The sequence below is a fragment of the Lynx rufus genome, unplaced genomic scaffold (genome assembly GCF_022079265.1).
Source record: "Lynx rufus isolate CCGP_SWC_20201006 ecotype Redwood Valley unplaced genomic scaffold, mLynRuf1.p SCAF_24, whole genome shotgun sequence".
NCBI lineage: Eukaryota > Metazoa > Chordata > Mammalia > Carnivora > Felidae > Lynx > Lynx rufus.
This window is the reverse complement of record NW_025814839.1, coordinates 18060593-18074712: the sequence shown is the minus strand read 5'-3', so window position 1 is coordinate 18074712 and position 14120 is coordinate 18060593. Positions and strand designations below refer to the sequence as shown.

The window sequence follows — 14120 nt, the reverse complement described above, 5'->3', positions numbered from 1 at the left end:
AAAAAACCAAAACAGTATACGGGTCACAGACAGTCATAGGAGACTGAAATGGCTTGCCCAACTGCACCAAAGAGGAATGACAAACTTCCTCTACCTGGCAAGGCCGCTGAGATAATACTTCCAGGTGATCGGCCACTGCTCTCTGACAGCCCTGCATGAACCAACATACCTCACCCAAACAAGCTAGATGCCCCCATCAACCACTGGCAAATGCCAAACTGTTCTTTTGGGTAGCTTAATTCTGAAATTCTATAGTAAAATGGGAAAGGAAACAGGTTGGGTTTAAACACAAAAGAAAAGAAAATTACTCACCCTGTCTAGGGGGCTGGGAGGATTTCATATGAGCTGATGATGGAAACAAGAAGGAGAACAAAAGGGAAGGAGAGGACCAGGAGGACCAGGAAGACACAAGAAGAGAGACAGTAATGTGTCGGTGCCCATGGCTGGGAGGATAGGCATGCACTGATGCTGTACAGGTCTGTTTGATGCGGTGGGGTGAAGAAGAAAAGTTTAGGTGCTGGGTGAAAGCTGCAGTAGGGCAAAAGGTAAGGTCTCCAAAACCTTTTCAAAACTCTATGGAGGAAAGGGTTGCCCATAAGCTTAAAGCAGACACATCTTCCCACTTGGTAATTCACTTTAACGACATGCAGCCTGTTTGGGCGTCATGAAAGTCTGAGAAAGCTGCCTGGGACCTGTGTTCACCAAGTCCTCTCTCTGAAGCGGAAGAAGAAGTGCTGATCCACCTGCCAAGCATGCCTTGATGGGGTGAGTGTCTGGGAGCCCAGGCAGGCAGGCTGCCAGGGCACTACACCCACTAGCCGACCAGCCAGGCTCATTGAAGATTCAAAGCCATCCATTCTGAAATGCCCACCAGGTTAGTCTAGCCTCAGGCCAGCTGGTCAGAGCAGCCATGCTGGGCGGTGCAGAGGGGAGGCAGCGTCTGTCACCTGGGAACTTCTGAGCAGGACCAGGGAGCTTTCCTCAGCAGGCAGGGCTTCCAAATGACTCAATCGGCCACGGCTGTTGCTCCCACAGCCCCTCTTCCTCACCCAGCCCCCATACTCACCACAGGCCTGCCCATACGCAGTGGCCTGGACAAAGAGGACATAGAGAGGCGGTGGCAGATGTCTAGCTGTCTCGTACTGCTTGTGAGCCTGGTCGAACGGCATGAATAGGTACTCTTGCACTGGGAGGGAAGCCTGCATGCAACAAAAGAAGGATTTTTATTTTCCCTTTGTAGGCAGTCCACATGTGAAGAGGTGGCTGCTGAGTTACTATAGTTTTTTTTTATCTATTAAAAATACATGATGGGGCGCCTGGGTGGCGCAGTCGGTTAAGCGTCCGACTTCAGCTCAGGTCACGATCTCGCGGTCCGTGAGTTCGAGCCCCGCGTCAGGCTCTGGGCTGATGGCTCAGAGCCTGGAGCCTGTTTCCGATTCTGTGTCTCCCTCTCTCTCTGCCCCTCCCCCGTTCATGCTCTGTCTCTCTCTGTCCCAAAAATAAATAAAAACGTTGAAAAAAAAAAAATTAAAAAAAAAATACATGATAAGTTAACAGAATAGGTAGATAAGAGGTCAATACAAAAAAATCAATTTACACAAGCAACAAACAGTATGAAAATGAAAAAAAAAAAAAAAAAGAAGCATTTCCAAGAGCATCAAGAAGACTTAAACTACCTAAGAATAAGTAAGTAAAAGGCGTGTAAGCCTCTACACAAAGGCTTGAGAAATGAAAGGCCACGTTAATGGCCTGGAAGACTCAACACTGCCCTGAAATCAGTTCACTCCAAACTGATCTACAGATTCAATGCAACCCCAGTCTATATTCCAGCAGGTGAAAATAGACTAGCTGATTCTAAAATTTACATGTTAAATGCAAAGGGCCAAGAACAACCAAGACAATCCTGAAAAATTAAGCTAGAGCACACACTACTGGGCATCAGACTTCTCTTAAACTATTTTTTTTCTTAATAAGTTCTTTTAACATTTATTTTTGAAGGACAGAGACAGAGCATGAGTGGGGGAGGGGCAGAGAAAGAGAGGGAGACACAGAATGCAAAGCAGGCTCCAGGCTCTGAGCTGTCAGCACAAAGCCCGATGAGGGACTTGAACCCACAAATTGTGAGATCATGACCTGAGCCAAAGTCGGCTGCTTAACTGACTGAGCCACCCAGGCGCCCCTGGGCATCAAGGCTTCTGACAAAGCTACCGTAAATAAGCCAGTGTGATACTGGTGCATGGAAAGACAAATAGAGGACACACAAACCTACATGGACATTTGATTTATGACAAAAGTGGCACTGGAGAACAGTGGGGAAAGCATGGCCTTTTCAATAAATGACCCAGCTGAATACCCACATGAAAAAAAAAATGAAACTGACCCTATATCACACTATGTACAATGTTCCCTTCCAGGTATCCTAGATTCTAAGTGTGAAAGATAAACAATAGAGCTTCTATAAGAAAATGCGAGAATATCTCCATGACCCTGGGACAGAGAGAGAGATTTTTAAACAGGACATCCTAACCATAGAGGAAAACACTGATTAGATCATATAAAATTTAAGAACATCTGCTCATTAAAAGATACCATTATGAGAGTGAAAAAGAGTCATAAAATGGGAAAAATATATGCAAAAGACTCATCTCCAGAATATATAAAGAAGTCCAAGCAATCCAATAGAAAAATGAACAGGAGACTAGAATAAGCCTTTTGCAAATGAGGTAATCCAAAAGCAAAGAAGTATAAAAAGGGGTTGTGCTCAACATCACTGGTCCCCAGAGAAAGGCAATACCCTTCAGAATGGCTAAAATCAAGAAGGCTGACAATACCAAGCACTGGTGAGGATGTGGAGCAGTTAGAACTTTCACATGGTGCTGGGGGGAATTTTGTACATCAGTGCAATCACATTAGGAAACTGTTTCAGTGTCTGCCAAGCTAAATATATGCCTAGCATACTCTACGACCCAGCAATGTCATTCCTGGGTATATATTCAACAGAAATATGTACATAAGACACCAAACGACAAAGAATGCTTATAACATTATTATTCATAATAGCCCCAAACTGGAAGTACCCACAATCAAATACTAAGTATTAATGAAAATAAATGAACTCCTGGTGCTCACAACAGTACAGATGAATCTCACAAACATAATGTTAAGCAAAAGAAGTCAGACACAAGAGTATATATACAATTCTGTTTGTATAAACTCAAAAACAGGCCAAACTAACCTATGACATTAGGTATCAAGATAATAGTTACTGAAGGGTGAGAGGAAATAGTAACTGAGAGGGGGAATAAAATATCTTTTGGAAAATTGGTAATGTTCTTTTTCTTGATTTGCGTGCAGGTTACATAGATGTGTTCACTAGAGAATATTCACTGAGCTATACACTTAGGAACTGTATGCTTTTCTTTTGTAAAAATTGTGTTTAAAAAACAATTTTTTTTTTTTACATTTATTTATTTTTGAGAGACAGAGACAGAGCATGAGCAGGGGAGGGGCAGAGAGAGAGGGAGACACAAAATCAGAAGCAGGCTCCGGGCTCTGAGCTGTCAGCACAGAGCCCGATGCAGGACTCAAACTCACAAACTGTGAGATCATGACCTGAGCCGAAGTCGGACGCTTAACTGACTGAGCCACCCAGGCGCCCCGTAAAAATTATGTTTTTAAATGTAATATATGTACGCTGTTTTAAACAGTTGCGTTTTAGGGGCGCTGGGGTGGCTCAGTTGGTTAAGCATCTGACTTCAGCTGAGGTCACGATCTCACAGTTAGTGGGTCTGAGCCCCACACTGGACTCTGAGCTGACAGCTCAGAGCCTGGAGCCTGCTTTGGATTCTGTGTCTCCCTCTCTTTCTGCTCCTTCCCTACTTGTGCTCTCTCAAAAAATAAACATTAAAAAAAATTTTTTTTTTATTTTTTTTATTTTTTTTATTTTTTTTTTAATTTTTTTTTTTTTCAACGTTTATTTATTTTTGGGACAGAGAGAGACAGAGCATGAACGGGGGAGGGGCAGAGAGAGAGGGAGACACAGAATCGGAAACAGGCTCCAGGCTCCGAGCCATCCGCCCAGAGCCTGACGCGGGGCTCGAACTCACGGACCGCGAGATCGTGACCTGGCTGAAGTCAGCCGCTTAACCGACTGCGCCACCCAGGCGCCCCAAAAATTTTTTTTTAAACAGTCGTGTTTTAGTTTATAAAGCAAAAACTCCCAGGGGCACCTGACTGACTCAGTTGTAGAGCATGCAACTCTTAATCTTGGGGTTGTGAATTCAAGCCCCACGTTGGGCAGAGTTTACTTAAAAAAGAGTTAAGAAAAAAAGAGTTAAAAAAAACTATAAGGATTTAGAGCAATCTGCTTCACACATCAAACAAAAATCAGGTCACCTATATAGAAAGACATAACAGGGGCGTCTGGGCAGCTCAGTCAGTTAAGCATCCAACTTCGGCTCAGGTCATGATCTCATGGCTCGTGAGTTCGAGCCCCGCATTGGGCTCTGTGCTGACAGCTCAGAGCCTGGAGCCTGCTTTTGATACTGTGTCTCCCTCTCTCTCTGCTCCTCTCCCACTGTGCTCTCTCTCAAAAATAAATAACATTAAAAAAAAAAAAAAAAAGACAGACATTACATTTTACATTACAATCTAAAGTGGGGACTTATCCTCCTAAGGTACCTGATGGCTTTCAAATAGGAGTAAAGTTCTTTTCAGAGAGAGTACCTCTGCTAAACATCTACCCCCAAGGTGCAGTCAGGGAGTCTAACAGACATCCACATCTAAGCATGCCTGGAAACTGTGAGGCTGATGGAAACTATTCTGGGGTAAATTAAACCTAGAGTTTGCAAAAGTATTTTACCTGGAGGAAGCTCTGGGTGAAAAGAAAACATCTCACATAAATGTGTGTACATGTTCCTGAGCTCACCTGGCAGCATCTCTTCCACCCAGGACACAACCTTACTGCACTGGTTGGGTAGAAACTAGAGACAAGACCATCCTTGCAATGGGCTCTGACATCTGTTAGGGTAACAGACCTGGCAAAACCCAAAGGGAGATGTGGCTGCTGGAGGCCTCAGGTCAGCAAGGTCTTGCTGGGTGTTGAAGGCAAAGCAAAAGGCCAAGGTAGGGGAGTATGTGGGGGAGAGCCTCACCTGCATAATGCTATTGAGACGAGGCTGGAGGCTGCTCAGGTATTCCTTCTTCACCTCAATCTCCTTGAGGATCTTCTCCTTGTTGGACAGGCACTCTCGGTACTTCTCTGCCAGCCTATGGGGAGAGGACAGACCACTGTCACTTGAAGCTGCTCAGAGATCTTCCGATACATCTACTCACTGTCACAAGCCACCTAATGACAGCAGTCATGATTAACTAATGTTTACCTAGTACTTACTATGTGCCAGGCACTTGGAGAACTATAAGCATTATTGCATTTAATCTTATAAAAATCCTGGAAGATAGGGACTCTTCTTTTCCCCAAAGAAGGAAACAAAGGCTCAAGGAGGTAGGGAATTTACCCAAGGTCACTCAGCTAAGAGTAAGTACAAAGCTGGGCTTTGAATCCATGCCTGTCTGGCTCCAGAGGCTCTGCCCATTAACCACTAGGGGATATCCCTGTGTCATTTCCTGCTCCATTTTTTGCCTCTAGGGTCTAGACCCCAAACTTTCACAAACATGTGGATCTAGCAACTATAGGACCCAAATGAGGTCCACAGACTGGACTGAATGGGGCAGGGTAGGGATGGATTATGGACCACAGGAATACAACACTCATGGTTTAACCTATGCCCAAGGCAAGCAGTGTACTGGACAGAGGAGTGATGGGCCAGCCCGATCTGCTAAAATCTGGCACCGATTCCATAAGAGTCAAACTTAGTGCTTACTAAATTCATTAACATAAATTGAATACATTCTATAACAGAAAAGAAAAAAAAAAAAGGAAATAAAACACCTACTTCTCCAATGGAAAACAGAGCTGTGTCAACCAAACGCCCTAGAATTCTTGTACAAATACAGAGGAAGAAAGTCACCATAATGAAAAGGATGCAGCCACGAAAAATCCAGTATGAAAAAAAAAATGCTATATTCTTAAAAATACCTAGATTAAGTTACACAGTAGAAATGTTCTTTTTAATAAGTAAAAGACCTTTATTAGTATGGGAAATTTTTATGTGTAAAGAAAGGGGTTCCTGAAAGCATAATTTATGATAGCAAAAAATGATAAAAGTCTAACCCAATAAAGAAAAAACTATATAAATTATAATTTGTCTACATACAAGATATTGTATAACCTTCTAAAATAATGTTTGCACAATTTTAAAGTACCATAGGGGTAGTCTTAGAGGCAGGAGGAACAAGCAAAAAACAAAATTGGACTTAACAGTACAAAAGATATTTAGGTCTCAGGTATTAAAATTTCAAAGAAAATGGTACTCCAATTTTCTATTAACAGCCTTAATTAATTCCAACCCCACCTATGATGCAGTTGGTCAAGTCTGAATTATCAGATGTGAATGAATCACAAAACGAGATTTGGTCTTAAGAAATCATTCTGCTGGTTCCACAGAACTGCACTGTCTGACTGTAGGTCATGACAAAGCGTTGTCCCCATGGGTAAAGGTCTGTGCTGCACAGGTTAACAAGGTCAGGAAGGGAGAAACACAACCTTTTTCGCTGCTCCAGCTCCCAGTCCAGACGTGCCAGGGTTTGCTGGTGAGGGTCTCCCATGGTGACTTCAGCCTTGCTAATATCTGGAGGAGCCTCCTTATAAAACTCCTCTAAACTGACCAGATCAATTTCTTCATGCTTCGACCTGCAGGCAAATACTAGATGTTAAGTTGCTGTTCTCAAGACTCCAAACCATGGAATAAGCAAGCCCACAGTTCCCTCCATAGATGCCCATTTAGCCCTGGTCTACAACTACCCAGGAACCTGGAATCCATCAAGTCTTCTCAGCAAATGCTCGTTAGTAAATACCTCACTTTGAAGAGAAGTAGATGATTACATACCACAGGATCCTTATCCATGGTGCTCAACCTTTTTATCCATGAATTAAAGACTTGGAAGGGATGCTTATCAAATTTACAGATTATCTCCAAGCTTAGCAAGACAGCTAAGAGCTGAAAAAGTCAATAAAAACACTACAGTCTAGGCCTACATTGACAGGTTGAAACCAATAAATTACGTTTAACAGAAAAAAACCTAAGGGTCTGCACTTAAGTTTAAAACATTAATCACATAAACAAGGGATGGGGAAGATTCAGGATGGCATAACCAGGTGTGAAAACGATCTAGAGGCTTCAATTGTTATGTTTAGTGATTCACATATACTAAAGAAATCTCATACTCTTTCCTGCATTAACATAGTGCACAGGTCATGGACAGATGATGGTAATAATGGCAGCTACCAGGTATTAAACACCCACTGTATGACAGCCTCACCTAATTCTCAGGACATCTCCATCAAATGGGGATTTCTATCTCCATGTTTCAAATGAGATGGAGATTCCTACAGATGAGCAGCTTACCTAAAGTCACATAGCTAGTGAATGGCAGAGCTGGGATTTGAACCCAGGCTTATCTGACCAGGGCCAATGGTGGTCACCTGCTTCTCCAGAGACTAGAGTTCTATTGTATTCTGAATTTGTCAGCTTTCATCTGAGTGACAGTTACAGCTTGGGGCATCCCATTCTTCTGTTTTTAGTATCTTTTATTTGTAAGCAGTTTAAGATACATAAGAAGTTTCAAAAACAGTACTGAGAGTTTACCTTCCCCTGGTTCCCCCAATAATATCTGATCTATGCATAGTACATAGTCAAAACTGACAATGACTCAATACTATTAACTCAGAGAAAAACCTGATGTGAATTTTGCCTCTATTAGTATTTAACTATCATTACATGATGAATGTATAAAGCAAATAAATATGTCTCTCAAAAATCAGTGTAATTATTGGGGTGCCTGGGTGGCTTAGCAGGTTAAGTGTCCAACTCTTGGTCTCAGCTCAGGTCATGATCTCATGGTTTGTGAGTTCGAGCTCCATGTTGGGCTCTGCACTGACAGCACAGAGCCTGCTTGGGATTCTGTCTCTCCCTCTCTCTGCCTCTCCCCTGCTCGCTTGTGAGCTCTCTCTCCTTAAAAATAACTTTAAAAAATTAGCATAACTATCAGAAATACACCAGACCCAATGACTGATGCGCCCCTCTCATCACAAGTTTATTACAATAAAACCTGCCTCTTTTCAGTTTGCACAAATAGGTCTGACCAAACAAGAATACATTCTCTTTTCTTCCTCTGTCTACTCTTTCCTCCTTCTCATCTCTCAACTTGGATTTGCCAAGAGGCATTACATTTTAAAATGGACACTGACAAACTATAGTTTGTTTACCTGAGAGCAACTAAGTGGCAAGAAGTTCAGGTTCCAAAGAATAAAATCCAGTTGCAAAAATGAATGGCTGGAACTTTAGAGAGGAAAAGTGGGCCAAAAGGTTAAAAGAATTTGACTGGAAGGGAGTTGCTCCCATGCAAGGTGCCCAGGAATCAAACTGGTAACATAAAGGCCGCTGCTGGAGATGGACAACTGGTTTTGGCCAGGTACAGAGCTCAAAACTTGAAAAAGTCAGACAAGCTTCTAAGGTTCTTTGTGCAGCTTGAAAACACTGCTTTCCAATTCTCCCAAAGTGATCTATTCACTTTTGTCCCAGATCCTGCAGTCTCTAAGTTCATCTGATTTCTTTTTAAGGAGACTAGCTAACCCTGAGCTATGCAGGAGAAAGTAGTTACCAGTAGGCAATTTTGACAAAGTTTGTTCTCCAAAACTCACTTAAACTCCAGACATTTGGTGATCTCTTTCTGCAGGTGCATCACCTCATACAACAGGTTCTGGAGCTGCAGGTGATAGGCATCTACTTTCTGCTTGGCCTGAAAGGAGGACAAGGTCAGAGGTAAGTGGGGAAAGTCAGGTCAAACAGAGCAGCAGCAAACTCAGGGAAGAGGTAAAGGGGATTAAGAAGTGGATGGGGAAGAGGGAGGAGGAGGATTAAACCTCTCAATTCCTACCTCATGGGTCTGATCTCTTCCTTTCTTCAACCTGATATGGGCTAATCGATTAAGCTTCTTTAGAGTCATGAAATGCACACAGCTCTGGATCCTCCGATCTTCTATCTCAACTGCCTGCAGGCAAAGAAAACTGGTGAAGACCTTGACAACAGGTGATGGCTCAGTTTCCTTCAGCCCCTCACTGCTGACCCATCCCCACCCAGGGCCAAAAACAGATACTGGAAGGAGCTCAGAATGATGAGAACTGTCGATGGAAAATGGAGCAAGTATAGCCAATGCACAATTAATATCTGTCCCAGGGCACCTGGGTGGCTTAGTCAGTTAAGTGTCTCTTGATCTTGGCTCAGATCATGATCTCACGCCCCATGTTGGGCTCTTTGCTGACAGAGTACAGCCTGCTTGGGATTCTCTCTCTCCCTGTCACTCTTTGCCCTCCCCCACTCTCTCTCTCAAAATAAATAAACTTTAATAAACATTAAAAAATAAAACCAATTAATATCTGTTCCTACATATTGTCTACAGAGATCCTAACAATAGCAGCATCCCGCCATACAATTTGATCTCTATGAATAACCTTACAGAATAACTTAAATGAACATACCAGAATTATAGCTATAAAGCTTGGCAACAGTAAAATATGATGTAATAATCATAACAATATTGGGCCAGGATAAGCACAAATAAGTGAGATTCTTGGCAATACATGGGTTTTGTTTTTAGTTACACTGTTTAGTTTCTTTGCCTCAAAGTCTGGTTCATTCATTTAATACTAACAATTTCATTTTTGGTCTCTATAACATACCTGTACCTATCCATCCTTACAACAGCAAAGGAATTTACACATATCATCATTTCCCAACACCTACAAAATGCCTGACATGTAATAAGTATTAATTGGATGAACTGTCAAATTACACTTAGGAGAAAAATTAATTATCCTGTACTTTTGTTACTCTAATTGATGATTGGGGAGCGATGAAATGTTTCAATAAATTAATAAGCACCATCTCTGGAGCCCGCAGACTCCAACTACCTGATCATGGTTAGGCCAGAAGACCAAGATCAGGAAGGGCTCTGGTGGGTGCAAAACAAGTCCATCCGTGCAAACCCACCATGTTCATGTCTGCCCCAAACCACTGCTACTCCTTACCACATCCTTGCCTCCTCGGCTCTTCAGGTCCTGGATCTCAGCCATGAGCCTCTGCAACTCCTGGCACGTGTACTTGTACAGCTCATAGTCTCTGCCAGGGTCCCGCAGGTCCACCTCAGCCTCCTCGCTGTAGTATTTACCTTCCTGTGGAAGCACGGATACATGCCTTGGGTGGGGAATAAAAGTCTCCCTGTTGGGACCAGGGACACTTGGCTGAAATCAGTAACAATGAAACCCCAAATCATGTCTCTAAAAAAATCTGGTCCTCAAGGTGCGCCTGGCTGGCTCAGTTGGTAGAGCATGAGACTCTTGATATCAGAGTTGTGAGTTCGAGCCCCCATGTTGGGTGTGGAGATTACTTAAAAATAAAATCTTAAGAAAAAAAAATTTGGTCCTCAAATCAAATGTTTTCCTTCTTCTCAAAATGGAAAAGAATCCCTCTTTTTTTCTAATTATAAAGTAATGCATCCTTGGTGTCAGAGACTCAGAATATAGTGAGCAGTATCAAAAACAAAATGAAAAGTTGCCTGTAATCTCACCTCCAAACTGAAACAACTATTTTTAATACTGTGGATAAACACAAATTTTATTTTTAAACAAAATGGAATCACACTGTCCATGCTATTTAGTGCAGTTTCTCATCCCAATAAATTAAATATCCATCAAAATGGCTGTGTGAGAATCCACTGTTTAGATGAACCAGAATGCATTTAACCAAATTCCTACTGATGGGTGTTTAGATGGTCAAATCAAGCTTTAGCAGAGACTAAAATATCTTAATTGGTCACCCAGCCTTTGGAGTAAATGGAACACATCTCTTGAAGAGAGTTAGCTAATGATACTATATTGCATATTTGAAAGTTGCTAAGACAATAGGTCTTAAAAGTTACCACAAGAAAAAAAAAACTGTAACTACATACGGTTAAGTAGACTTTTGTAGTGATCATTTTACAACATACACAGATTTCAAATCATTATACACTTTAAATTAATGTTATATGTCAATTACATCTCAATAAAGAAGAATTAATGCCTACACAATGGATAAGGTTTTTTCTTACTCTAGATTTCCTAAATCTGAGAAAAAGATCGTTTTCTACTTAAATTCAAGCTCCTATGCTTCTCTAATCCAGTTAAAAAAAAAAAGTAACCAACCAATCAAAACAATTAGGTCACAAATTAGCTTGACAGGAGCACCCGGGTGGCTCAGTCAGTTAAGCGTCCAACTCTTGATTTCGGCTCAGGTCGTGATCTCTTGGTTCATGGGATTGAGCCCCGAGCTAACAGTGCAAAGCCTGCTTGGGATTTTCTCTCCTACCCCTCTCTCTCTGCCTCTCCCCCACTCACACACGTGGGCATGTGCTCTCCCTCTCTCAAGATAAATAAATAATCTTTAAGAAAAATTAGCTTGAGAGATTTAAAGACAGGGAAATAATAAAAGGAAGAACCTGCTGACAGCATGAGCTCTTAGGCCACAGAAGAGATTCTGCGGAGATGTTGTTCTGGTACTTTCTCAGTAGCTGACCAGGAATGCCACATCTCCAGTTTCTGGTGGTATGCTGCAGATACTGGCTTCTTCTGACTCTGGAAACTTGGGAGACACACACCATACTAGAATGCATTGTCTGTTCAGGCACTATTCATGTCTGATATAGGCTGGTTGGTTCTTGGAATGCTGCAGCTAAACCAAATGTGAATACTCAGGTTTTGTAGAACCAGGGGAATTCCAGGCACCTGGTCAAGCAGAGGCCACCTGGGAGGCCATCACTGTGACCCTCAGCTGCTGCAAACCCACAGCCAGGTGATTCGCCACAAGCTGTAATTTCTCAGCAGCATGGCAGCACTGGCTGATCTCACCTGTTCTGTGTCAGAACGGTTACGCTTGCCTTCAGATGGAGCTCCATCACTTCGGATCACTTTGGGCTTCCGTTTCTTGCTTGATTCTGATGACATGGTTGTTTGGTAAGGTCAAGAGGAGATAGAGACCTGTTAAAAGGAGAAAACTTTTGCAATTTTCCAGAGTTGGAATTGGAGATTTTCCTGGAGTCAGAATACTTAAGTCTAACTAGTAGTGCTGGCCACTAACAACCTTGGTAACTCAAAAAAAAGGGTCACTCAACCCTCCAAAGCTTCAGTTTAATCCTGTGTAAAAAGGGGAATCGGTCCTCAGCCTATCCAAAATGAATTCATCTTCACCTCCTTTAAAGGCGCCATAAATGGGGTGCCTGGGTGGCTCAGTCGGTTGAACGTCCGACTTCGGCTCAGGTCACGATCTCACGGTCTGTGAGTTCGAGCCCCACGTCGGGCTCTGTGCTGACAGCTCGGAGCCTGGAGCCTGTTTCACATTCTGTGTCTCCCTCTCTCTCTGACCCTCCCCCATTCATGCTCTGTCTCTCTGTGTCTCAAAAATAAATAAACGTTAAAAAAAAAAATTAAAGGCGCCATAACCACATCACTGACTAAACTCCGAAGCTTAGCATATATACCTGTTCCCAATACTATCGACTGATCACCGTGTGCTGGACCTGATCTAAGCACTTTACAGATAAATACTCATTTGATCCTTATAACAAACTTTTCAGGTAAGAACAAGTACCATTTTATAGACGACAACACCGAGGCTCGGAAAGCCGAATGAGCTGCCCAAGGTTACACGGCTAGTTTGCTAAAGTTGGTTCCATCTGACGCCACATCAGTGCTCTTAACTACATTCTTGTAACACCAATGTGTCTCGCTACCATCTCAGCTGGCAATGCCATCAACTCTTTGGTTGACCCTAAAATTTAAAAGAATAGAATCTACATTTTGTGGGGCTCTAGGGTCACAAAGCATCCTCCCCCTCTGCTACCTCTCCTGGTTGTCACCACAGCCCCTTGAGGTGGGCAGCACCATCTCCCTTGGCCCCAAAAATCTGCCACCAGCATTTACTGAAGGAGCCAATGGCTGATGGTAGTGAGTCAGAGAAGCTCTGAGTTGGAGTCTCCACTCTATTTAACGGCTAGGAGTCCTGAGACAAGTCACTTCACTGTTCTCTGGGCCTGTTTCCTCAGAGGAAATGAGAATAACAGTCCCTACCTCAGGGGTTGTTGTGGACATTGACACAGGAGGCATTCCTCTGGGAAAGGTGATGAAGATGACCTAGCAGTGGGACTGTAAATGGCACATGGATGATCTGAAATAATGTTGAACATCTAAGGAGGTCAATCCCTTTTCAATTCTTTTTAGAAACTTCCGATTGCTTCAAGGAGAACATCTCATTTTCCTAATTTGTCTTTAGCATCTGTGAACATCAATGTTCCTTTCTTAGCAAAAGGATTCTGTCTCAGAGCTTTAGACAATGCAATCTAGCCAGAATTAGTCTGTTTTCATGTTAATTATATTAATTTTTATCATTACTTTCTGCATACTGCCAAGTCTCCGTTTATGGGAGACCATCGAAATTTTCTCCTAAAACCAATTTACCTTTGCGAAGTAAAAAGTGACTCGATTAAAAACCTTAGCAAACAGTCTTAAAGGTAAATTGGGCAAAACCCAAAAAGGTGGGACGCGAAAGGCTGAAATGTGAGAAATCCTGACTTGGCTACACAGTAAAGAGACCCAGGCACACGTAAGCACCCAATAAATGTGAGTTGTTATCACCACCACCATAGACATCGACAACGTCGTCGTCACCTAGAGCTGCATAGTGGGGCCCGAAGCTGCTGCTGCCAACATTTTCACCTGAAGAGACTGAGCGCGCGGCGCCGAGCGGCGGGGGACCCCGAAGAGTGAACACGGAGAACTCGGGTCGGACTCCAGCCTGGGGACGCCCTCCGGGAAGTCCGCACCTAGGTCCCGGAGCGCCCCGCCCCTCTGTCCCGCTCCAGTCCTCACCGCGTGCAGCCCCGAACCTGTCGCGGCCAGTGAGCCACTT

At 43.0% G+C, this 14120-nt stretch overlaps 1 protein-coding gene across 4 annotated transcripts in view; it reads right to left on the bottom strand.

The window, feature by feature from the left end:
* The window catches only part of THOC5 (THO complex subunit 5), a 31517-nt gene extending 17397 nt beyond the window's left edge, over window positions 1-14120 (bottom strand). Inside the window, exons 1-8 of one of the 4 annotated variants that reach the window (XM_047088299.1) lie at window positions 14081-14120; window positions 12065-12193; window positions 10208-10351; window positions 9058-9171; window positions 8822-8919; window positions 6665-6811; window positions 5154-5268; window positions 1067-1199 (exon numbers count right to left, since the gene is read on the bottom strand). In XM_047088299.1, coding sequence (XP_046944255.1) covers window positions 1067-1199; window positions 5154-5268; window positions 6665-6811; window positions 8822-8919; window positions 9058-9171; window positions 10208-10351; window positions 12065-12160 — 847 coding nt within the window. In that variant the 5' untranslated portion in view covers window positions 12161-12193; window positions 14081-14120. The other 3 variants (XM_047088297.1, XM_047088296.1, XM_047088298.1) reach the window with 3 other exon arrangements.